This window comes from Anser anser (genome assembly GCF_964211835.1).
Source record: "Anser anser genome assembly, chromosome: 13".
In the NCBI taxonomy this organism is placed as follows: domain Eukaryota; kingdom Metazoa; phylum Chordata; class Aves; order Anseriformes; family Anatidae; genus Anser; species Anser anser.
The window spans coordinates 7,649,111-7,674,250 of NC_139734.1; the positions used below are offsets into that span (position 1 = coordinate 7,649,111).

General features: G+C 51.2%; 1 protein-coding gene and 1 long non-coding RNA gene across 2 annotated transcripts; one reads left to right on the forward strand and one right to left on the reverse strand.

Annotated features, from left to right (window-relative positions):
- Positions 1–1,654: 1,654 nt before the first annotated feature.
- Positions 1,655–2,441, forward strand: LOC310881078. Its single transcript, XR_014572116.1, has 3 exons — positions 1,655–1,710; positions 1,857–1,919; positions 2,087–2,441. It is a non-coding gene; the product is annotated as an uncharacterized lncRNA (long non-coding RNA).
- A 1,770-nt stretch (positions 2,442–4,211) lies between these two features.
- Positions 4,212–23,671, reverse strand: LOC310880721 (uncharacterized protein). Its single transcript, XM_083796919.1, has 4 exons — positions 20,011–23,671; positions 15,996–16,052; positions 10,844–10,966; positions 4,212–5,032 (listed from the first exon to the last, which is right to left on the reverse strand). Exons 1-4 carry the CDS (start codon positions 20,159–20,161, stop codon positions 4,536–4,538), a joined length of 828 nt encoding a protein of 275 aa, XP_083653045.1. The 5' UTR covers positions 20,162–23,671; the 3' UTR covers positions 4,212–4,535.
- Between the last annotated feature and the right edge of the window lie 1,469 nt (positions 23,672–25,140).

The window sequence follows — 25,140 nt, forward strand, 5'->3', positions numbered from 1 at the left end:
TCTCTGCCACCAATACCAACAATTTATTACATCTATGTATATATTAAATCACATGTGCCTGAGTTTCTGAGGCAGCCTGGGAAACCTCTGCATCACTTTTGCAGAGCCGAGTGGTTGACTGCGGTGTTTTCTGAAGGGTGTTCCCAGGACTCATGGTAAAACCAATGTGGTTCTTACTCGTGTGTCTCTCTGTCACCTGGGGAAACGTGCAATGGGAAGGGCTGATTTTCCTGCTGGCAATGTTTTCATTGCAGGAGCCTTCCCATGCCTGATGGAAGAGGTTGAGTGAGCTCGGCAGCAGCACTCCCACAAGGAGGATCTATCGGAGTGCAAGATGGGAGGCAGGAGAGAGCACTGGGCTTTTATGTTTTCTTGGGGATTTTTCCCTTGATGGCCAATAAAAGAGTAAAAAAAAGTGTTTCCTTGCATGAGGCATAGCTCCAGCCATAATCTCAGGGGTGCTCAAGGGAGCAGAGGTGAGTAGGGGATGCATCCCAGGCAGGGCAGGGGTCTTGTGCTAAAAACCCCATCCAGGAACAGCTTTGAAGCCTGCTTGAACACCAGAAGCCCCTCCAGTTTTCCTGGCGTGATGCTGGTTCCAAGGGCTCTGCCAGGCCCATCCCACCACACCTCAGCGGATCTGGTGCCTGGATCACTGTGTTTTCCCTGCTGGACCCGTCCTGAGCATTATTATTTGGGCCATGCTTCCCGGGTTTTAAATTATTCTGTCTCAACTAGCTGATGGCATTTGTTACATGTCATGCAATGTTCCTGGTAATTAATTGGTATTTAATTAATTAAGGGATAATGGCATTCAATTAAGGGATGCCTGTGGAACACTGTCACTGGGTAATTAATGGCTTCCTGCTGCTTAAGCAAAGCTGAGGCGCTTGTGGAAAATAAATAGAGGAGAAGCTTAGATGTTTGTTCCCTTGGCAGGAGACTGGTCGTGTCCCAGAGCTCTCGGATTCTCCAAGACCCCATTTCCAGACCCTTGTCCAGGGCGAGCCAGGCTTTTCCCCCCAGCACATGTAAACTTGAGATTGCTGCCACTGACATCCAGGAGCATCCTTTCTGGTAGAAAACAGGCCTCGTCTCCTCTTGGCTTTGGAGCAGAGCATGGAAAAAATGTGAATTTCCTGTGACATGAAGACAAATGAAAATGGATTTCTTGAGCCAAACAGCGAACCCAGTCATGGCTGGCTCTTCCAGCAGCAGGCATCCGTGGTGCAGAAGTGCCCCTTCCATGCTGCTGCATTTGAAGAGATGCAACGTGAGCATTGCCAGAAATTGTGGTGCCTTTGTTCCCTGACAGCTTGCAATAGGTTTTCCCTAAAAAGCCCTAAGCCGTTTTTGTTCCGAATTCACACTTCCAGCTGAGAACTGCAAAACAGTTAAGGGGGGAAAAATGCAAATTGGCCTTTCATGGGTTGATTGCTGATGCCTCCTCTGGAGGAATTGCTTGCTGGATCTAATTGTTTAGCCCAGGAATGTAATGACACTATTAATAATTTACTGTTCCTTTACACTGGCTCCTTAAATGCATTGTGCTTTCGTTATTTTCCTGCACTCCTATATAACCAATTTTTTCCATTCTAATTCCTTCACATATTTCAGTTCCACTTGGGTAACAGGACCAGAATGCAAGGGAGCTCTGGGATGGAGGAAGGCCAAGGGAATTTCCACTACAAAGTTAAAGCCTATGAACTGGTATGGTTAACCATTTCTTTGTCATTTCGTCCCATGTGTGTTTCTGAAAGCATGTGTGTGTTCGTGCCAGCATTTGTGAGATGCACCTGTAGTCACTGATCTCTCAGCATTTTTGGGTTGTTTTGGATGAACCTTGTTTTTTCCAGTGGAGGTGTACAGGATGGACGTGGTGGAGCTTACACACTTTCCTGAGACCTCTGGGATGGAAGGTAATGTGGAAATGGAAACTCTAATTACAGATCCAGCAAGCTCCACTTTCTAATTAATTGCAGATTAAGTTAAAAATAGAACTGGCTATGTAAAATAAACCTAAAAGCCCCAGTCTACCTGGTTACACAATACCCAGAACAATGATCTCTGCTGATGTTTAATTCAGGGTGAAAATGCTCCAGGTGTGGTTTTTGAAGACACGCAGAGCGAAATGGGGCCAGTTCTGCTGGGAACCACTCTTCACATCCTAATGTGGGGCTGGTGGCCATGCCCTGCTCCATGCCTAGGAAGGGGCTCCCCAGTCCCCCCACTGCACCCCCTGCCGTAGGCAGAAGGCTCATCCATCAGCTCATGGACACCACTCATCAGCCTGGAGGTCCCAAAATGCTTTAAAGCCCAACTCGTGCAGTTCCCAGGGCAAATCCCACCTCTGGAGCAAGGACACAACATGACTCTCCCTGTGGATCCAACAGTGCTGGCTGTTCTTCATCATTGTTTCCCAGGCAGGGTTGCTGTTTTGCCACAAACCTCCCCACAAATCCTCTGAAAAGGTCACTTGTGTGGGCCGGGGCCCAGTTTAAGAGCATGTCATTGATCTTTTTTGTGTGCACTGAGCTGCCTTGTGCTAAGATGGGCAAATTCTTTCACTCCTTAGCATTAGTAACTAAAGCAGCGACTGCAGGCATGATGGATGCCATCAAAGAGCACCAGGAAGAAGGAAGAAGGACATCCAAGGCCTTCTGCCAAGAACAAGCGTCTCCTTCCTTCCTTCCCAAAAGCCAGTCTGCCCCAACCACTGAGGAATCAGTTTTGGGGCAGAACTGGCACTGCTCACAACTGGAGGCTGATCAAGGCACGTGGAAGAACCTAGGGTGGCTGAAGCATGTCTTAGGGCAGTAGTTGTGATACCCAAGTCAAGAAGTCTTGGAAAACTGACCAAGATGGGGCTGTCTTCAGTTGCCAGATCAGATGGTGGGATGTTTGACAACTGGTTTTGGCACCAGCCCTGATGGACTGCTGACTCAACCCCATCCAACCCCTCATGCTCTTGCACGCTCCAGTCTCCTGGGGATGGTGTGCAGGGGGCCTGGGATAGTGTGGTCCCCCCTGCCTTTATCGAGGCTTTTGCTGACTCTGCCCCAGCCTTATCTCGTGCCGCTCTGGCTCTCCAAGTTCCTGTAAACACTTCTGTAGCGTGGCTGCATATAAAAGGAAGAAGAATGCGGATCTATCCTCCCCATCTGCCTCCCCCTGAGAGGCCAAAGCAATTCCTCCTGACAAAACCTCTCCACAGCAAACACTCGGAGAGTTTTTCACTGGGTTGTTTTTGTTTAATCTAAGAAACCACTGAAACTCCTCTGAGAGTTGTGGTTCTCTCTGTGGTTTTCTGAGCTGCTGGGGGACCAGTCTGGGGGCAGTGGGGTGCAGGATGGGGGGCACTGCCTGGCAGGGCTCCCAAGGGTGATGGGACGGCTCAGGTCAGCCAAGGGCTATGCTCTGCTACTCACCTTCCTTGCTCCTTTCAGTTTCTCAAAATTCAGTTTTGGCTCACTAGGGCCAAAGTTGACCATCTCAACCCCATCCAGGTCTCCTCTGTCAGTGAACAGCAGATCCAGCTGTGCACCCCCCGTTGGCCCATCCAGTGCCTCAGTCACAAAATTATCCACAAAATCCTCCAGAAATCTCCAGGAGTGCTTGCATCCCAATCTGTTGTTCTTCCAGCAGACCTCACAAGAGCAGGGTTCATCACCCAGATGTTTCCTCAAGTTGTTTACAGGCCTCATGCCTGTCCTCACCCTGATGGGGTTGGCCTGTAACATGCCCCCAGCCCAAAGCCACCCTCCCTGCACATCCTGGGGGCTCTCACCCAGTCCCCTTTCCCATGGAGGAGCCCCATACACCCAAACTGCTCCCGTTCTCCTACCAACGTTGGGTTCCTCATCCAACCAACAGCTCCTGGAGGCAAGGAGAAGCCAAGAGCTGGCCCTGGTCAATATCAGCCTTGCTCTGGGCCCTCCCTCTGGCTGGAGGCCCCAGCGTGAGGCTGGGCGGAGTTCAAGTATTTGTCTAGGAAAAGGAAAATATCTGCGAAACATCACAAAGAAAGTTTTGCTGAATCCCAGCTCTCCAGTTGCAAATGTTACAGATGGAGAAGTTTTGCCAAGAACGTAAGGGAGTCTGATATGTGACTTCCATTAATTTAAAGAAAAGTGAACATCTAAGCTGCTTGTACAGCTTTGAGCAGCTAAGCTCAAACATCTGTGCTGAAGAGACAAGGAGACTGGAATTCGTTTTCGACACCAACTATAGTTTATTATTTGAAACGCCAGGAAAATTCATTCTTACAAACACGAGAGCTTCTGCTAGATTGCAGCTTTGGCCCTGACGATTCACCCCGGGCCTCCTTCCTTTTTCTGTGTCGCTCCAGCTATGTTTGTGCCCCTTGGGACATCATGCGTCCCTCCTGATGGCCACGGTGAGGAGCACGCTGTCGTGGCTTACAACCCTTTTGCTCACTGGATGGGGCTGAAGGAGCAACCTATGCTCCTTGCTCAGGCCTGTGGGTATCCCTGGCCACCCACAGACAGGAGCGGAGAGGAGGACGAGCTTTCCTCTCACAGCTGGTATTTCCTCAGCAGCTCGCTCTGCCACTGCCGCTTCTTGTTGGGGAAGGCGAGGGGGATCTTGATCTTTCGGAAGTCCTCGATGCACTTCCCCAGCTCCGACTCCAGCGCTTTCCTCTCCTCGCTCAGCCCCGCGGCCATGGGGCTGCCCCCCACCCCATTCTCCTTCACTGTTGCATGGTCGCTGTTACACCTCTGCCCCGTCTCCTTCACCTCCTCCAGCTTCTTCGGGGGCTTGGAGAAGTCCAGGGTGTTGGGGCGAGCGGGGCACTCCTCTGGGGCTTCCGGCCAAGGCGCGGAGCCAGCAGGGCTGGGGTCATCCTGCCCTGACCTGGGGTCTCTTGGGATGCTCTCACCCGTGGATGGAGTGGGACTGGGCTCGCTGTGGCTGCTGGTGCTGGGGGATGCAGCGTTGTACCCACCGCTGGGGCTGGGGGGGTCCTGCCTTGTCTCCTGGCCTCGCCTGGGCTCTCTGGGGTCGCTGTGGGCTGCAGGAGGGAAGCAGAGAGAAGCACAAGAGCAGGAGATTGCACAGCCCCTGATGGAGCAAAGCCGGGGTGCAGCCACCCGGGGGACATAGCTCAGCTCACTTGGGCATTTTTTTCTCTAAAATATCTAAATTCTTAACCTACTGCATTTTTTTCCTTTTTTTTTTTTTTTTTTCAGTGCATCTGCTAGAAGAGATATAAAGCAGGGTATAAAATATTTCTATATTAAATCCCTCCACCTAAATTTTGTCCCCCACGGAAGTAGAAAATGTCAAGGTGAATTTTAGTTTTTCCTGAAAACTTTTTTATTTTATCACCCCCACCCCCCCCTTTTTTTTATATTTTGACATTTACTTCAACTGCTCCAGCACAAAAATTACTAGAGGTGGAAAGCTGAAATGTCATCTGTCACTGAGGAGAAACCTTGAAGGCTGGATTTTCTTCATCGAATCTCTCCGGGAAGTTACAAGGATGTATCTTAGCCCCAAATTCTTTGAGTGATGGAATAGAATCTCCAAGTTCTTAAACTGTTTTAATCATCTTATCTGCAAGCCTCACAATTGCCTTCGTGAAATGGGGAACCGAGGCAGGGGGAACATAAGCTGATGAACCCAAATTCATACAAGGAGCCTAGAGCTTAGCTGGAGAATGAATTCAGATCTCTTCATTTCTTCTCCTGCTTCTTTGCTCTGAGACCATCTAACGATGATAGCTAGCTCGGCATAGCAGTTTCTCTCTAAGGCTTTCAACACATTTTGCATCACATTCCCATTTGAAGCACAGAGAGGTGAAATAACTTGTTAAGGTCACCAGGCTGAGAATGAGGCCCAGGTCCCCTGGGTACTGTTCCTGCCTACTCTCCGTGCCAGACCACACTGATCTGCTTTGTGTGGTCTGGAAAGGCTGGGCTGAAATTCAGCTGCCAGCCTGCAAACCTGCAGCCTCCACACTCTTGCAAGCCATCTGCTCTCACTTCATTCCCGTTGTATCAGGGACAGCCTGAGACCCCTGGCAGGCTGCTGAGCTTGGGCAGAGCAAGAGAGCGGGGTGCCAAATCCCCTGCTCGGGTATGGGTTGGCCGAGGTGTCTCTTGGGATGGTGATCTTCAGTCATTGTGCCTCTCCAGTCCCCACATCAGTACACAGCTTTCTCCAGGTCTTTTGCAGGTACCAGCAGTGTAATTCTTTTAATTTAGGCATGATGAGGTAGTTCAAGCCATTTCCAGGTGGCTGAGGCACTTCGCATAAAGTAGCTAATGACTCTTAATGACTGGTCTTTGGAAATACTCATTAACTGCCCATAAACGATTTACTTAGCTTTATTTTACCTCATACACCAAGGACATGTTCTCTCACAGCCGCTGCTTCTCATGCTAACATCTGCATAAATGCTCCTGCACACACTGAGAAATGCAAATCTCAGCAGGTTTTGGTTTTCCCCCTGAATGGTGATGAAACACGAGCTTCCTCCTGGCCAAGCGTCCTGGCCAAGCACTGCAGCCTGAGATCACCTGCACAGGCACATGTGCTTCCAAACTGCACGGGACTGGAGGGGAGCCATGAGCCACGAAGATTTTCCAAGGAAATTCAGCTCCAGGCTGGAATTTGCATGATCCAACCGCAGGCAGATGTCAAGGGACAGAAGTTCGTCTTGGCCACCAGCAGATGTCCCATCACTGGGACAAGATACTTGGGTCTAGGAGTCTTTGCCTAAGAATTTCTGTGAGATCAGAGTCTTTCTGACCCTGATTAAAAGCCTGGAATGTGCTATTAAGCTGTGTGTGTGCTTTGGTTTTGTGTGCTAGTGATTTGAGGAGTGTGGGGATCACTGTGGCTGGAGTCTGACCTGGACCAAACCTGACATTGAATGCCCCAGACTCTGAGGCAGTCCAAGTCTTCCCAGATATTTCTTTTCCATTGAAATTCTCTGCAGCTTTCTACAAATACCTTAATTTTCCCTTGAGCTAAGCTTCCCTCACATTGTGTTTCTGGCCTGCAGCAGTTAGAACCCCTGTGCCCAGCAGTATGTGGGTACAGCTCCTGAGCTGATCCCAGCACACCTTGCAGCACTCCAGCCATCAGCTGGGAAGAATGTATGTAGACTGATTTTGTCATCCTTTTTTAATTTTCTCAGACTTTGCTTCCTGTGTGACACTTCTGTCTGCTTTAGAGCATCAATTAAAGTGCAGAAGTGACATGTCCGATGCAGCCCCATGGTGCTGTTGGAAATCCTGCTGAGTGCAATTAACGGGCTCCGGCACACAGTGAGCCGGTGCTTTGCAGGGGAAGCACACACTGTCCCAGCCCCTTGCTGCTTTTTTGGATAGCACTTTTTTCTCTTCTGAGTACTTGACAAGGAGATGAACTCGCCATGTACCAGGAGCCCAGGGCCCCGGCTCATTCCATTTGGTTTGCTCTGTGTCAATGCTTCCATCTCCAGAAGAAATCAGAGCTCTCCTTTGTAAACTGACAACAAAGACCCAGGATGGAAGGCTCTGCAGACAAGACAGTGAACCAGATATCTTGTGGCAAAGCACCGTCAGGAGGGTTTTGTTGGAAGGTCCCAGCAAGGACAGGTGAAGAGCAGTTCATTCCTGTGATCTTTCCCCACCACAATGGGGCATCTTCAGCTCAGACTGGGTTGGCCTCAAAGATCACTCTTCCTTTCCCTCTACTTGTTGCAGGCACCCAAATTTCCCCAAAAGGGAAAAGAAGGGTCTTCTCTTCTTTTTGTCCCAACAAAAAGCACTATCTGAGCCCATATTGGGCATCCCAATGGAGAGATGGGCATCAGAGGGAACCCCCACCATGGGTAGAAGCAGAGCTTTGTGCATCTCGGGTTGTTTTTATTTCACTGTTTTATTTCCATGGTTCTTTTTCTTTCAGATTTCAAGTGAAAAAAACATCAACAACACATTGCTTGAGGTCAAACAAAGATGTCCCAGTTCCTTTACAAGCTTATTAAACTCCTTCCTAGCCTCTCAGATTTAGCATGTTGTGACACAGAGATGGAGAAAAGTTTCAAAACAAGAGATGGATGAGATTATTCAGTTTGTACACCTGCATGTGCCTGGAGGAGGGGGGGCAGGGACCTAAACCGTTTGCTTCAGCCAGAGTTTTGCTAGCCCTAAAAGTGCATTCAGAAAACAGGTTTATTCTTTGGTCAAAATATTTCTCGTGAAAATATTTCTCTGCCTAGTGATGGGGAGCTGCGACCAGAAATCAGGTGGGGATGCAAACCCTGGCAGATTTTATGTATTAGAGCTGTTTGCCTGGAAAATGCCAGCCTGTGTCTGCCTGGAGTGAACCCACGGCCAGCAGGACAGGCTGGGATGCACAGGGTGTACCTGCAGCCTACCCATGCCCGACGCAAAATATCTGCAAGCTCCTTATCCCCATGAATCTCAGGTCTCGCCCCTGCCCAAATTGATTATTGAAAAATCAAGCTGAGCCCGAAAAGTGATGTCTGCGCTCCTGGCTGGCTCTAATCCCCCTTATTTCATCAAAGAAGGACAAGACTCTGCATAAATAAATGTCGTTGACCCTATCTGCCCGCAGCAGTAGCCCGTGCATTCCCAAGAGCCTCAATTAGCCTGGCTGTGCCAGGGAAGGCTGCTGCTAAATCCGCAGCCCTGGTGACATTGCGCATGGATTAACTGCTATGGCAACCCCGGCGGGACCCCGGGTGCCAGCACCAGGACAGACAGACAGACTTCAGTTTTCAACTTCCCTGCTGAAAGCCAACGCCCCTTCTATCCCCTGTGGAGCAATATATATATATATATTTGTCAGCACCAGCTCTGCTTTCTCTTTGCATGTTCTAAAAATGTCTGAAACAATCCAATCCTGCAGCCTTGAAACGCTAATCCAGATTTTTGATCTCAAAACGATAGATTTTTTTCCCTATCAGTCAGGTTGTCCTCTGCTGCCAGGAGGAGGGTAGGTGGGTTCTGGGCTCAGGGATTTCAGGTTTGTTTCTTTTTTGCCACGGCAGCACCCCATGGTGGGCAGGAGCTCTGTCCCCCCACTCCTCCCAGCCCCTTGGTGACAAAGAGAGCTCGGGGAGCGTGTAAATGATGGAGACGTGCTCACAGCCAGCACTGCAATTCCAACCCAACCCTCTGAAAACATTTGCATTTCCCAAACACACCTTTTTTTTGCTGGTGTTTGGGAGGGGTGCTAGCTCTGCTGTTGGTTACGGAGGATATTTGCTGCTCAGGGGGTGTCTGTGCAGCCCAAATACCCAGGACATCCTTACCCTAAACGATGACTTTCACCCAAGTGATAACACCACTGGTTAACGCAGTGGCCACGTTCCTCTGCCCCTCCTCGGCCACCCCTGGGGTTGGGGAGAAGCAGCAGAACCCCCCCGCCCCGGGTCTCAAAAGTGTCACCCCCGTCCCTGTTGGAAGGCAGGAGCTTTGCTTTCCCCTGATGCTGGGATGCCCCAGGCCCTGGGGTGATCTTTTCTGAGCATGGTGTGTGCCCGCAGTGTGCTGGAGGAGCTGCTTAGCAGGGCCCGTGAGATGCCTGCAATGGGAAGCTGGAGGTCAGCAGCTTTATCAGACCAAGACTTTCAGGATTGCTTTGCTCGATCATGCTTTTTGAGTGCTTTATGGTGGGGACATGGCTGGTGACACGTTGTGTTTTGGCAAAGCAAATTCAGACACCAGAGGTCAAATCCCAGCACTGTGGCGGAGCCAGGCCCTCGCGTCTCATGCTGCTGCAGCTCCACATCAGCAAAACATCTGGGCTTGGGGTTTGCGTGCTGCACAAAGCAAAAGAAGCTTTCCTTATTTCTTGGCAGGAATTAATTGCTAATATTGTGCACGGCGAGCGCTTTGGAAGAGGTGCTGCCCCAGGCACCCGCTGCCTGCCAGGAGCAGCCCTCCCTGTGCTGCCCAGGCTGCAAGAGGCCAGGAGGGTTTTCCAAGGGAAAATTCCCCCGTCTGGGGAATGTCTACCCAGAGCAAACTGTCACCAGCTGCTGCATGAGGAACCCCAGCAAGAAGGAGTTTCTCTGAAGCATCTTCAGGTGGGTGGCACCGTGTGGGTTGTCACATCGGGTCTGGGCGGAATTTGTCCTCAGCCACGGAAAATTGTCATGGCATGTGTCCCCAGGTGGGATGGCAGGGGTCTGCCTGCTCTCACAGCTCTGAAATGATTGTAGAGGAGGTAGATTGTGCAATCAAAGCACAGAAATTGTCTGGAGCTGATATTTGGGTGAGAAAAGGGGTTCTTTGACTCTCCTGGCGATGGGCTATAAAAACCATAGCAGAACTTCTGTGGTTAGAGGCCCCAGAAGTGAACGTCCACCAGCTGGGTGTCTGCTTCCCTCCCTCTAAATGAGCAAATGAAAGACAGGAGGACCTGGTGGAGCAGCAGGTCCTCTTGCTGGGACCTGCATCTTCGTGTCTCCTGTTGGGAACTTCCACCAGATGGGTACCGCTGCTTTCTGCAGCCCCGGCAGACAGCAGGGGTTGCTTTGCAGATTCTCAGGAGGTGAGAGAATCTCAAGCAGAGTGGTGCAGGTACGTCTGGGCAGGGGGGTGACTCGGAGGGCTGATCTTGCCTAGGTTTGATGCTTCAGAGTGGAGACCTCACCCTGCCTGGCCCAGAAGATGACCTCCGGTGATAAAGGTTACGGTCACAGGAGCTAAAGCGGAGCAGCTCAGGTTCAGAGTGGCTGAAAGCCCAGTGTGAACACACATGCACGTCCCGATCAAGTGCCTGCTGCTGGGTGCAGCTCCACCAGGGTGAGCAGTGTGTTTAACTGCAGGCACCCAGCACATCGACCCAGCGTGGTTCTCACCTGGAAGTGCTTCTGCTGCGTCTGTCTTGAGGTCCAGGATGGGCTCCGAGGAAGATATGTGTTTTTTAGGGCTCCGCTCTATTTCTGAAGGCTCGGGAACAGGCAGGCTAAGCCAGGAGCTACCTAAAAAAGATCAAGACCGAGAGAAGAAACTCTTAGTAGGCAAGTGATGCACAGGGAGCATGAAAGGGGGGGGTAAGGATGGTGAGTGGTGGCCTCGCTCCACACCTGGCTGTCACCAGCATCTGGGGCACCTCCCAGAGCACCTCGCTGGGTGACGGGGGCACAGCATCTGCTGCGGTCCCCCCCAGTGCCTCCCAGCCCCCTCCTGATGGTGACAGGTCAGCTTGAAGCAGCACCTCTAACACCTCCCACCATGCTATTCGTCCTCCTTACTCAAGGCTCTTTTTCTGACTGTCTCCTAGCCCTTTATATCACTCACGTCCAAGATACTGCTTCATTTGTGGTGAATTAGCAAAATACAGGAGTGTTTATCCCAGCCTAATATTGGTGCTCCAGCTCCTCCATCTTTTCCTTTCCTGCCACTCCTGTGCAGACACTGTTGGGTTCGCTGTATAGCACAGGTGTAGCTTTGGATCTAGCTGTAGTTCCTGCCCCACACAAGGGATTTTCCTCTCCAGGACCAAGCCTGAGAGCTGGATCATACGCTGACCTGCACTGCAGTAAGCCCAGGCTGCTTTATTTCCATGTGCTGACCCTGCTGTGCCGTCACAGTGGCTGTGTCTTTGCAGGACATGCTTCTGGGGGGCACATCTGCTAGAAATCCCCACCCTAAGCCTTTGGGATTGGCATCTCTGGGCTGCTTGTGCACACGTGCAGAGGCTGTGGTGTGCACTGCTGGTGTGAGGCCAGATTGGGACACATATGTGCACGGTCCACCACGCACTCTCATCCTCGTAGGTCCCCTTTTTTACTCTACAAACCTACATAGGATGATGGAAAAACAGGTTGGGTCTAGCAGAGTGGTGAGGGGCTAGCATCTCTGTTTACCTTCAGCCTGCTTTCTGCACTTGCTCTGTAAGGGCATTTGTGTCCCTGCTTTCTCTCCCAGCTTCTGTGTGTGACACACGGACACATTCTCGCTCTGTTTTGAATATTTCAGTGCTGAATACCCCACAGAAGTGCTCACACACTGCTGTATATCCAGCACAGGGGACTGCCACAAAGCTGCCAGCACCATGTCCCCCCAGGTCCCCACCGATGCTCTTGCTAACTCCATTTTCACGCTTCAAGCTGCTGCTCATCTTCACGGCAGGGGTCTCAGCTCTCCCAAGCCCACGTGCCGAGGGTCACCTGAAAAGGGCTGATAACCAGATTTAGACCACCACAGAAGGTGAGCAGCTTTCCATGGCTTGTGGCTGTCAGAAACCAGGATGTCATGGGCCATGACCAACCTCCATGCACCATGGCCATCAGCTCATGGGGCAGAATAAGATGCTGCATCCAGGAGAGGGCAGCAGAATCCCAGCACACCCCCTGCCTATTGCCACTCGTTAATTGTGGCTTCTGAGAGTCAATTCCTAACAATTTCCTGAGCTGCAAACATGTCCTTCTACTCCCCATCACAATAATTTTCACCCAGAGACTGTGGAAAAGTCTTTGTGGTCACCATCTGTCAGTGAGTCCATGACAGGGTCTAATTCGTGTCCCAGGGCAGCTATTTTTGCACCCTTTTCATCGTTCTGTCTGCAGTCCTAAATGGAGATCTGGAGGTGGAAGCCTGAGCCAAATTCAATGCCACGGGGCTCTTGCAAACGCTTTTGGGAGCTGTGTGGGTTGGGCAGGCACAGCTCGGCCGTCGAGCAGTCACGGTGGATTACGTCCTTCGCTGGCAGGTCTGTCCCCTCTGCCCCGTGGTTACAGGTGCCCTGGATTGTAGGACACGGGAAAGAGCACCCACCACCTCCACGTGGGGCAAGGGAACATGGTCTTGAATGCAAGTCCTGGCAATATAGATAGAGAGGAGAGGCTTTCTGATGGAAAAGGCTGAGGACCCCTCAATGCATTTTAATAAGTGATGCTTCCCAGCAGCCTCCAGCAGATCTTCAGCAGAAGCCAGGCCGCTGGGTTTTGGCTTCCCCGCGCTGTCACGCAGCAGATGAGAGCGGCCATGCAAGCCAGTTCTTATTAAAGATTTAAAAGGCAAGCTGTCAGCAGCACTGCTAAGAGGTGGCTTTTCCTGTTATAGCTCTATCCCTCTCTAATACTAATAGGATTGGAAGGAGGAGGAGAGACGACGGCGTGCCGGCCAGCTGGGGGTGAGTGCTTCTCCTTGCAGATGCTTTGCACAGCTGGGGGGACCTTTCTAATTTGTCTTAATTGCTTGGAGGCAAAGATTAGGTAGCAAAATTCATGTCTTCTTCCTTCTTCACAGATATACATATATATTTTATTTATTTATTTATTTTTTACATTAAGTCGATACAGAAGGGCCTGGATGAGGAATTTCTGCTGAGAGAGCTGCCCCATTTGCAGTACTCAGGATTTCACCCAGTGACCAGAGGGAGAAGCGAGCAGCAATAACACGCCAATGGGCACACAGAGTTGTGGAAGCAGACTCAGGACTGAACTTGGATCTCCTGATGGAAGAAAAACCCAACCTCATCATGACGCCATACAGCACGGTGTCTTGGGAGTTGTGCTGCAGAGTGCAACAGGCACACAAGGGATTGCATGTGTTAATAGCAATGACTTCAGCACCAATTAGCTCAGCTTGCTCTTTAATCAATGCCTTATGTGCAACATACAGGCAGGCTGTATATCACAACCTGTTTGTGGCTTGATTGGAAGTGATGGCCCTGAAACCATAAAATGCTATTTAAAGTCATCGTAATTCACGTGCTGCTTTCTGCCTCCCATGCTCAGGACACAGCAAGGGGCTGGTGCTCCTGGGGCTGGGTTAAATCCTTCTCTGGCGATGGGCAAAACAGGGCGGGAGAGGAGAGGGGATGGGGAGGGACACCAGGCAATGAGCTCTTCCTGGGGTCAGCCAGAGCCTGGCTTGTCCCTCTGCCAGGGCTGAATCATGAGGATGTACTTATTAAAGAAATACAGATTTTGGCTGGTCCGCTGCCAACCTCCTTCCACAAGGAAGCAAACGACTCCAGCAGATAAAGCAGGAGTCCCCCTGCTTTGGCTGACACCACCTTTTGCATGGAAGACATCTCCCCACCAAGGTGCTCTTTGTTCTCTGGGCTACATCTCACCAGCTCATGGAAAACCCTCTCGCTCCTGGCCACAGACCCTGTGAGCAAAGTGGAAGGTCCCTTCAAGAGCACCAAGGCATTGCTCATACGGAAGCACTGAGGAAAGGCTGGGAAGGTCGTTTCCAGCAGGACCGTGCACGTGAACATGCTGTTCCCAGCGACGGCTCCTTGGCAGTGTCTGCTGCACACAAATGCCTCCAGCTGTCTTTCTTTACACAGGAATTTGCTTTTCTATGTATTTTCCAAGAGTCACCTTCTGGAAAGCAGATCCATTGGCAGTTTCCATACAGATGTGACTGTGCTTGCTTCCTAGTTATTTTTTTTTGCCAAGCAGAAATTCCACAAATTAATGGTGTCACAGGGAGATCCCAGCCAGGACCAGGAGACTGCTCAGTGCTGGCCAAGCTAGGGATATCAGCGTCAGGAAGGCGAAAGGAAAGGTGACTGCAACTCTTAATATACCGGGGGAAATAGCAAACCGGAATCCCTTCTTCCAGCCAAACCAAATGTTCTGCTCAACCCCAGAGGGAGGAGCCCACACGGAGCAGGGGACGTGGATCTGGGTTGCCCACTCCAGCAGATGCCTTGACCGTGTGGCATGGGTTCTGCCTTCCAAGTGGAGTCTCAGCTTCTGGGCAACAAGAAACAGGGAGATGGCTTTTTCTCTTTTTCCACCTTCCAGAAGTTCTTCTCTTATTTTGCAGAACCTCTGTCCAGATGTGTGAGGACTTTGGGGTCAGCCAAAACAACAACTCGCTCCGGGTGAGCCTCTTCCTCCTGGAGTTTTACACCAGATTTCCTGGCTTTCCCTTCTCTTTTAGTGTCAGTTTGGGGAAATGAGGTCTGCCAAAATAACTGCAGCTCCATCCATTACATCAGCTAAAGGCTGTCCCAGTATGCAGAAATGCAGCATGTAGGCTCTTGATTCCAGCTGAGCCCCCCATCCCTTATGCCAGGGATCCAGCCCATAAATTCAAACCCAGCTCCAGCCAGAGTGGGCAGCAGAAGCATCATTGTCTCTTTCCAAAAGTGAGCCATAGAGAGATGAAGACATTTGCAGAGAGCCAAAACCACCCTGCCCCCCCCAAGAGACAAAGTCTGCATCCTGCAAGGTCTCCTCCTGCTTCACCCTTCCCTCACTCTTTGTGCCTTTTCCTACCCAGAGAGTTTGACATTACTCATTGGAAAATCTGCCAGTCTAATCCCACCCTGGGGAGCCTCTCCTCCATGTTACATCTGAAACGTTCCCCTTTCCATTTCCTTTTAGGAGCATAAATCCTTTGGGCAATGACTGTGGTTCTGGACTACAGCCTTTCCCCAAAGCCAAGGAATGTGCAGAATAACGTCTCCCTGCGGAGTGCCAGGAGTCAAGCACGAGCTGAGCAATGCAAGGGGGAGTCTGTGCTTTCAAGTGAGATGCAGTGTCATGCTGATCAGCCCACTGCTCAGCATCCCCACGTACACAGATGCTCGCTGGAACATCCTATGGAATGTCCCTGCTCACGCACTAAAGGGATGAGAGGTGGTTACCTCTCCCTCCTGCATCCTCTTCTGCTAACCCAGCTCTGGCCACCATTCAAAGAGATTAATTCCTAGGATCTGGGAGGATTTCAAAGTCCCCTTTGAAATGTGTTGACTCAGCCTCACTTTTGGTCCCAAACCCAGTTTGTCTGACACGCACCACAGTCCCTTCACCCCTTCCTGCAGGTGGGGTGGAGGGACTGAGGCCACCAAGCAGGCTCCCATGACCAGTGAGACCAAGCACTGCCTCACCTGGCCATCAGGCGCAGCACAAGGAACCTCAGCACTGAATCTCAGCTCCTCGAGCCCCTTGGGACACCTCCTTGCCCAGACAGACCTAACGCCTGCCTTCACCCTCACTCCCTCCCAGCCTTGCCCTGGAGTGTCCCTTGGGGTGCCCTTACCTGGGAGGCTGCCGTGCCTGGAGAGCTGCCTGGAGAGCTGGCCTCGCACAACAGGACCTAGAAGCAAAGGAGAAGGTGTGGAGATGGTTTTCCACTCCACCGTGATGACTTTCTGGTGACCTCCCTTCGCACAAGCACACCCCTGGGGGAGGTATACAGGGAAAGGTAGAGCGCCCATCGCATGAAAAATGATGTCCAGAGAATTTCCCCTGGGTGTGCGCCATGAACCCAGCCAGGTTCTGCAGGGCTTGAATTGTCTTGGAGTGCCTCTGGTAGGTACCCTGCTGCATCCCTCCAGAGCATTTCATGCTGCTTCGAAGGGACGAGTAAGCTGAGACCCCCACCTTAACCTGGGAAAAGGGTCAGCACAAATCCATCTACTGTTCTGCTTGAAGAGATGCCCTCGTACTAACAAAATCTGGCAATTTTTTGAAGGGATAATGTTTTCCAAATTTGTTCTGTAGGAGCAGGGACAAGGTAATGGGCTACTGCCCTGGGATGAGGAAGATCTCTGAGCAGGTGAACCTGCCTCCAGCCCAGTCCCCTGGGACACTTTAGTGCTTTCTCACTGAAATCCCTCCTTCGGAGGGAGCCGTGGAGGACAGCCACTGGTTTTCATCCCTAAAAAGCTGTAGGAATTTTGTGCTTGCTGGGCAGGAGGGCAATGCCTATGGAAGAGCCCCAGATGGATTGTTAATTCATTTGGTTTCCTTTCAGAAGAATAGTGAGCTGAAACAAAACATTTCTCTCTCTCTGGTTTTAGCTGGTTGCTACTGAAAAGCAATATTCCCTAGAAACAAGTTAATAAAATGTGGAGAGGCAGGTTAAAATTACACTTAATCTTGATATATTGTTTGAAAAGAGGGGAATAAAATTCTTCATTTAAAAGTGCAGAAGGAAAAGTGTTTTTTGCATGACAAAAAATCCTTTCATCACTGTTTCTTGTATTTTTGATGTATTTGCAACTAGTCTTAATTAACCCCAAACCTGCATTTTTTCAGCAATACATGGTTCACCTGAGCATGTTTGCAAGGCTCCATTTAGGAATTGTAACTACCTCGGTACATAGCAGGCAAACAATAAAAAAAATTACAACAATAATTAAAGGCAGAATTAAAAACCACCTGCATGCTCCTAATATGCAGGGGGAAAAATATTCGTCTTACGTTAAGTCAACAAAATAGTGGATAATGGAGAACAGTTAATACATTTTCCTGAGTGCTTTTTGATAAAGGCCATCAAAGAGGCTTTTAAGGAAACTCAATAGCCAAAGGGGGATTGTCTAGCTTCCACAGTGTATTAAAAGCTTATTAAGATGGAGAAAAGAAGAAATGGAATCAAGAGTTCATTCTCAACGCATAAATAATATAATAATAGGACATCCCTGAGAGTCCATCTTGGGATGAAAATCTTTTATTAACGATGCAGGAGAAAGGGTGAACAGTCAAGTGGAAAAATTTTGCAGAGAACAGAGAATAATATCAGCTGGCCGAGGCCAGGGAAACTGCACAGGGACTTAACGAAGGTGCGCTAATGAAGAGCCTGCCGGCAGGTTAATTGAGACGCCGAGCAGTAAAAAGCAATATGTGTGAGAAGGCATCACTTGAGCTGTTCAGACACCTTGGTGGGTTTTAAATCAGCCTTAGAGATTCAGGAGGGGAAAGGAAAATAAGGCAAGACCCCGGTGCTGTGCCAGGCAGACGAAGAAATGCTTGCTCAGCACAGACAGCAGGCTGCGTTGGGCAGGGGGATGAGAAACCACAGAAAATATAAAAAAAACACCCTTAGGAAATAGACTTGGGCTCTCATTTTGGTGCTGGCCACTTCCCCTAGGGACAGACAGAAAAGATTAATGTCTGCCCAAAGCCCTTTGTGAAAGGCATGAAGGTTTTTACAATGAGGAGGGTGCGACAGGGGAGTCAAGAGGAAAAAGAAAGGAGAAAGCCGATGGAAGCTTTGCTACGATCATAAAAATACAGGGCTTTTAACGGAAAGCCACCTTTAAGAAATACCCCCTTCCAAAATTAGGCGAGATAAGGTTGGAGGTGATAAGAGACAGAAACCACGATGCTCAGGGGTTTGGGGCATCGCTGCACACCGAGGTTTGGGGGAATCCCCCCGAGAGGACAAGCACAAACCAGACGGCTGTGTCCTCGGGTTTCTTCCACCTTGGGCCGAAATATCTCTGCCAGGCATTGCCAGAAGCAGGACACGGAGCCAGGCTGATAAATCCTCTCCCGGTCTTGCTCTCTAATGTAATAGTTTGCGTTTTCGGCCTGCCCATGTATCATTGCTAGATGGGCCAGGGCACTTAATCCCCCTGGGCTTGTTCATTATTAGAAAGCTTTTCAGTTTTCCCTTAACGTCCTTCAGATCTGATGTGATTACTGGATCTGGCCAGGGCTGAGTCCATATTCTGAGACAGGAGCAGTAATTTGGTGAGGGTGGTGCAGCCTGGGTGGGGATGGGCAGGGGACCCGCCGGGGGCAGAGAAGGGGCAGGCGATGGGGGAAAAGCCACTCCCTTACTAGAGCTCTATCAGCAATTTTAAAATATTTTCTATAGTTCCTTAAGCACAAGCAGTATTTCCCAGATCTGCTCCCATCATTAAGTTTTACCCGGTGCAGAAAATTTGTTAACCCCATGTCCTGTACTAAGGGCTTCTGGTATATGGGGTCCCAACACCGACCCCATTGCCCAGGGGAGGCACCCTGAGCAACCAGAGCACTGCTGATCCCGAACCCAAGCTTTAGCAGGAACAGGAGCAAGGCTTCCCCCATCCCCTCCCATTGTTTATGGGAGAATTAATCAGAAAACTGCAACCCCGCCAGGCTTTGAGGTTGGAGCTAAATCCCTTTAAATCGGTGTCACTGAGCTCCCAGCCTCCGATTATTTAAATAATGGCTTGATATTTTTTTAATTATATTTGACTCTAGTCTTCAGAAGAAAACAAACAAAAAACCCACTGGATTTTGTTTCAGATCAGATGTAAAATGGCATAAATGGTGAAGCACAGCTTTGCTGGATGACATTTCCTTGCTGGCTATGCAGGTAGGTGAGGGCAGACATTGCCCTGTGTGCAGGGGAAAGACAGCCTGGTACGAATATCCTGGTGGGATGGCCAGGAAGAAAGATAAGGGTGCCTAAATGTGCGTGTTTCCCCCACCTCTGCAGGCAGCCAAGGAGATGCCAGCTCAGATAGGGCCATGTGTGGAGATGGGATTAAGGAGAAGACCTCCTAGGCAGCAGCAGCACGGGGGTGTGCAGGTAGGTACTGGCAGAGCCGGGGAAGGGAAGGTGATGTAAAAGAGCGAGATGAGAGATAAGGCTGGGACGGAAACGAGAGCACAGTGTCTGCTCCTCGTGGGGCTCCAAGGTGGTCTAATCCCCATGCCCACCCACCAGCACTGGGCTGCTGAGAAGAGGGAGTGGATGGATGGATTCCCCTTCCCTTTCTCTGCTCCTGGAGGCAGGATCCTAGGGGATCACCTCTGGTGGATGCTTGGCCATCCTGTCCCCAAAAAGGAGACATGAGCCCTCCCCAGGGACCTGCCTCAGGTGCTGCCCGTCACTGCTGCAGCAGAGAGAAAATGCTTAGTGATGCCCAGCCGCTTCTCTGTAGTGACCTCAGTGTTTCTATTCTTGGCCTCTCTCCCGTGACCCTATATTAAAACTGATTATCGTCCATTTTATAATTAAACGTTGCCTGATGATGAACTGTTTTCACATCTCCTTTCTAGACTAAACAAACCCCGTTCCTCCAACATTTCCTAATAAGCTATGGTTACTAAACCTCATCTTATCACTCGTACTTCTCCTCTGGACTTCCTCCAGCTCGTCAACAGCTTTCTTAGCTCGGCGGCCCGAGGCAGGCAGGGCATTGCAGTCCCAGCACCAGACCGAGAACAACGCGCCCACGTCTCCCACCACCGAGGATGCTGCAAATATGTCGCGACCTGGCATGCATCATCCCAACAACCCAGATCACAGGCCTTTTCTCATCTTTTTTTCTCACTTTTGCTCCATTTTGCACTGAGGTGTGCAGGACATCTTCTCAGCTTCTTCAGTGAGCTCCCATCCCCTTGCTTTTGGGGTGCCCCATGCTGTGCGTGCATCGTGCTGCGCCGGCAGCGAGCTGCTCCGGGAGCAACGAGCCAGCTGTGCATCTGCTGTCATCTGAGTTCATCTAGACGACGTTTCTCAGCTGCAAAACCTCGCTTAGAAGATGAGGGTGTAGTTCCTGTATGAGCTGCAGCCAAGCCTAGCAGGGACTGTTTCAGGCAGGAAACCTCCAAAGGGCAGCGAGAGATGGGGAGAGGTGGGGAGTGGGTGGGGGGCATTTGTGCGACTGCAGAGTGTGATGCTCTTGGGCTGGTGTTAACAGTTTGGGTGTTGTTTTTTTTTTATTATTATTTTTATTTTTTTTATTTTTATTTTTTTTTATTTTCCCCAGCCATTTGCTGTGTGTGCTCCTGAACTCAGCAGGTTCCATCCCAGGATGCTCAGGAGGCTGATAAGCACAGTGAGGAGGGGGGGGGCAGTGGCTCTGCCAGCTCACCCTGGGGAAACTGACCCCCCTCTTTGTGCAATTTGGTGTTTAATGAGTAAATTCAGCTCTGCTTTGCTGCTGGTGTAATTTGGGTTGGCTGTCAGCATGCTGGTGGGCTGCCTGTGTGCGGTGGACCTTGCAGTCTGTATGGTAAGAAACCCCTTAGTACCAGGGCTGGCAAGGTGCACGGAGGAAACCAGGGGTGCTCCTGCTCTCCTCGCAACAAAACCAGCTCAAGAGACCCATGAGGACATGCAAGTTACAGCTACTGTTGCTTGTAACCTAGAACCAAACCCCAGCACCTAGATCCTGGCACACATCTGGCACAGTGGATGGAGCCCATCGATGCCCACGCCTCAATGCTTGGGCTGCTTTGGAGCAATCTGGACCTGCCAGCACAGACTCAGCCCAAAACCATGAGCACCAACACCAGGCACACAGAGATCTGAGCTCCTGGCCCTGTCTTGAGTCTAAAACCACTTATTCTGGACTATTTTTTCCTTTACCCCGCCCCCAGCTCCACACTGTGTTTCTGATGTGCGCTCCCCAGCCAGCGAGGCCGGTTCTGTTTGGGATGCCCTAAAACGCCCCCACCCTCACCCTGCAGCAGGGTTGGTCCCCCAAAACTCAAGACAGGAATGGTTTCCCTGCTGACCCTGGGGCTGCCGATCGCCACGAGCTGAGCCAACGCCGACAGCCCCCAGACGAGCGGCTTTCTCAGGCAGCCCCGGAGAAAACAAAACTCCCCCAGCCACGGAAAATGACCCAAGCCTGCAATTCCTCCCTTGCTGTCTGGAAACGGCCGGGGCTGTGTTTTCCAAAAGGTTAAAACACAGGGTAGGGATGTTATTTTAGGGAACGGCTGAGCCCCGTCAAACCTCGTCCTGTTTGTGCAGATGCGGAGCCGGGCTGGGATCCAGGCCGCCGTCCTCCCCCCGCGGGGAGGGCTTTGGGCTGAGAATAATGACGCAAAGGGGGTGCAGAAAGGGGCTGATTTGCAGGTGGTGCTGAGCTGTTCCAGCCACGGAGCACAAACAACTGCCAATGAATAAAATCCTCCCTCCCCCCCCCCCAAGTTTTTCTATACCTGCAATTAATGATGGGGGCACCCCCGCAGGAGGCTGCTGGAGGTCACTTATGGACGTGGATTTTGGCTGGAGTGACCGTATCTGCGGTGAGGGGATGCTGGGTGCAGGATGGGACCCTCCGTCATGGTGTGCACCAGCGTGGTGATGGAGCTGGGCTGGTTTCTGGAGCTCCACGGGGCCCCAGGAGCTGGTGCCCTGCTAAAGGAGGTCCCACCTGAGTCCCTGATCAGTGGGGACATGGAGGAGGTCCTGCTGGACCCCACGTCTCGCTCAACATTAACCCTTCTGCTGGCGGTCTGTGCTTTACCCTCCCCACCTGCACCCCAAGGTCCTGGCATTCATTCACTTCTGAGAAATCCCTGTTAAAAAATACACCTTTGGTGGCTGCGGCTGGGCTTGTCCCAGCAGCACAGACCTAAGGACACAACTGGTGGGCTGCCAAACAGGGAGGAAAGTCCAGCCTGGAGGCTCCGTGCCGTGATTAATTGCTAATGGCCTGGCCTTTCTAGCAGTGGCTTCAGGAGTGAATAATTGCTTGCTGCGGGTGCTCAGGCTGGATGAGGAGACCTCGCTGCTCGACACAGCCATTTAGCACCCATAGGCATGAAGCTCCATGGTCCTGCACGCTGCCTTGTCTCCTTCAGCTGCAGACAAAGGCATCAATCGGGTCATTAACTCGAATTTCCCGACCTGTTTGGCTACCAGAAGGACCATCTATTATTATTAGGCAGGGAACCCTTGCAAACAGGTCACCCCAGCACAGCATTATTTTATCGTGTGCAATCAGGCCTTCCACGGGAGAGCTTCCCTCTTTTGGTTTGGAGCCTGGTGTGTTTGTTTGCTTAATGGCCCTCTTCTGACACCGTGTCTCTGTTCTGTTGTGCCTTCCCTGGCCCATAACTATTATAACCATACACATAACCATATAACCATAACCCTTTTGTAGGGCGCTAGGTGGGAGCTGCAGCCTTTGTGGTAACCTGGTGCTCATCGTGGAGGTGCTGAGCACAGGGGGAAACTCAGATACACCCCAAATGGTACCCCCAACCACATGAGGGGCATGGGTACAGCATCTGCGAGGGGACCACAGCTCCAAACTGGCTGTCCTCCCGGGTTGGCAGCTCCCTCCTGGATCACTGGAAGGCTTGTTGGTGGTCTGTCACCCACACCAGGATCCCTTCGATCTCTTCGTGGCCAACGTGTGGCATGCTCATGGCTGATCTACCTCCCTCAGGACTACATTAAAAGGCACGCTGAGAAAGAGAGGCCCCGGGAAGGGGAGATTTCCACCCAAAATTCCTCTCCGCAGGAGGACGGTTGGTTGCTGACCCTACAGCTGACTCCCAAACCCCTCTGTCCAGGCAGTGCAGCCCAGGTCCAGTTGATGGTCCAGCAGAAGCCCAAAGCATCTGATGGGCACAGCACACCCACTGGTGTTTTACCTTGACCCTACAGCCTACATGTCTCTGCGGGCTCCTGCTGGAGTCCTTGCGGAGACACCTCAAACACTGCCGAATGCTGCTGTGTTGGACACCTAGGTGTCCCTCCAGACAGGCTCCTCATCCTCCTGCACTGCCCACATCCCTGCTGCACCATTAAAGAACAACCAAAGGCACTGCCAGCTGTGGACTTCCATGCCTTGGCACCGCAGGACCTGCATGTGTTATACCACAGCTGGTCTTAGCCCCCTCTGATTTTTTTATTTTTTTATTTTTTTTTTATCCAAGATCTTGCTAATTTTCTGAGAGCACGCAGAGCTGCTGATCTTATCGCTGGTGGGTCGTGGTGACCACCGCCAGCCTGGAGCTGCAGGTGCACGTGGGGAAGGCTCCTTGGCCTTGGTTCATGTCAACACCTCTCCTCTAGTGACCCTGCAGTCCCTTCTTCGTGGCTTGTACCAAAAAATCTTCCTTTTTTTTTTGTGCTGAAGTGCTCCCTCCCACCTGGCTGTGGCACCCCGGGCTCTCCAGTCCCTTTAATACTGTCCTTCTGCTTAGCCCTGGGGGTAGGAAGTCTTGAGGAACAATTTCAGTGTAAATGGTTAATCTGGGGGGAAAGTGATTGCTTTCAGAGGGGGTTTTAATGATTAACTACAGAAAGAAAAGCAAAGTTTGTGGAATAAAAAGGTGGGTAGGTGAAGGGAAGGGAAGGGAAGGGAAGGGAAGGGAAGGGAAGGGAAGGGAAGGGAAGGGAAGGGAAGGGAAGGGAAGGGAAGGGAAGGGAAGGGAAGGGAAGGGAAGGGAAGGGAAGGGAAGGGAAGGGAAGGGAAGGGAAGGGAAGGGAAGGGAAGGGAAGGGAAGGGAAGGGAAGGGAAGGGAAGGGAAGGGAAGGGAAGGGAAGGGAAGGGAAGGGAAGGGAAGGGAAGGGAAGGGAAGGGAAGGGAAGGGAAGGGGAGATGGAGCTCCCCAGGAGGATCCATCACCGTCAGCAGGGCTGACTGGGGTGACTTCCACTAAACGTGAGAAGAAGGAACGTTTCCTGACTCCTGCCAAGCCTCTGCCTGACACGAGCCGGGGCAGCCTGTCCTTTGTGTTCATGACACTGACGGATGGATGTCCTCAGCTCCTGCAGAGAGGGAGGAGAACTGCCCACAGCGAGGCTCCCGGGTGCCAAGAGCTCACTGCTCCTGGCAAACACAAAGATATCCCATCACATGGAAAAATCTTTCCCTTCTAGAGCCTGCAAAAGCACGATGTGATGGAATGTGGAGTTAGCAACAGCATTAAAACCTGGGGGGAGGACGGGGGGAGCGCTTGAAGAACAACTCCAGAGATTCTGGTTCAATGAGCCCGGAGGTGTTTGACGCAAGGCAGCAAACGTTTATCACAGCCCCGATGTGCTTGGTACACGTTCAGCTTTCTGGCGTGCTGAGAAGCACTTTCCTGGCCCGTTTCACTCGTGTGACTTCTAGAAGACTGGGAACCCTTCCAAGCTGGGGCTCGGGGACTTGGGTTCCCTGGGGCGAAATGAGAGTTAAAAGGCTGCACTGTGGCCTCTTGCTGATTTCTGTTCCCCCGGGGCTTTGTGTTAAATCCTCTCCCGGCATGCACAGAACAATGATATTTTGGGAACGCCCATCGGGAAATGGTGGCCGCACCCTCACTTGCTCTGCACTTGGAGTCCCTCCATCAAAGCAAACGGAGGCAAAATGAGACGTTTCCATCACACAAGCAAGAAGCTGGAAAGGCAGCTGTGTTGTGCAGAAATTAAAAAAAAATAAAAATGCAAGTTCCACAGAAAATAAAAGAAAAGCTACAAAAGTCAGAGTGTCTCCCAAATCGGTGGAGCGCCGGAGCTGTTGGATCGCACGGGAAGCAGTGGCTGCAGGAGCAGGGAGCAGAGCTGGGGGCAGGAGAGTTGCGAAACGGTTTCCTGTTGATTTCTCTCTTATTTTTTTCTCCCTCAACCACAGCCTCTACCTACTGAAGCAGAAACATGGGGGGAAGCCCCGTCCCTGCTGCCCCACCACCCCCGTTCCTCCTCCCTCCAACCAGCTCCATGTCCCCGT

Coding starts and splice junctions, on each gene's coding strand:
- LOC310880721 (XM_083796919.1), bottom strand. CDS start 20,161: ATGCACAGCTGGCTCGTTGCTCCCGGAGCAGCTCGCTGCCGGCGCAGC. Junction 10,967..15,995: donor CAGGCACGGCAGCCTCCCAG/GTAAGGGCACCC, acceptor GATCTTTTTTAG/GTAGCTCCTGGCTTAGCCTG. Junction 5,033..10,843: donor CGCAGCAGAAGCACTTCCAG/GTGAGAACCACG, acceptor TCCCTCCTGCAG/CCCACAGCGACCCCAGAGAG.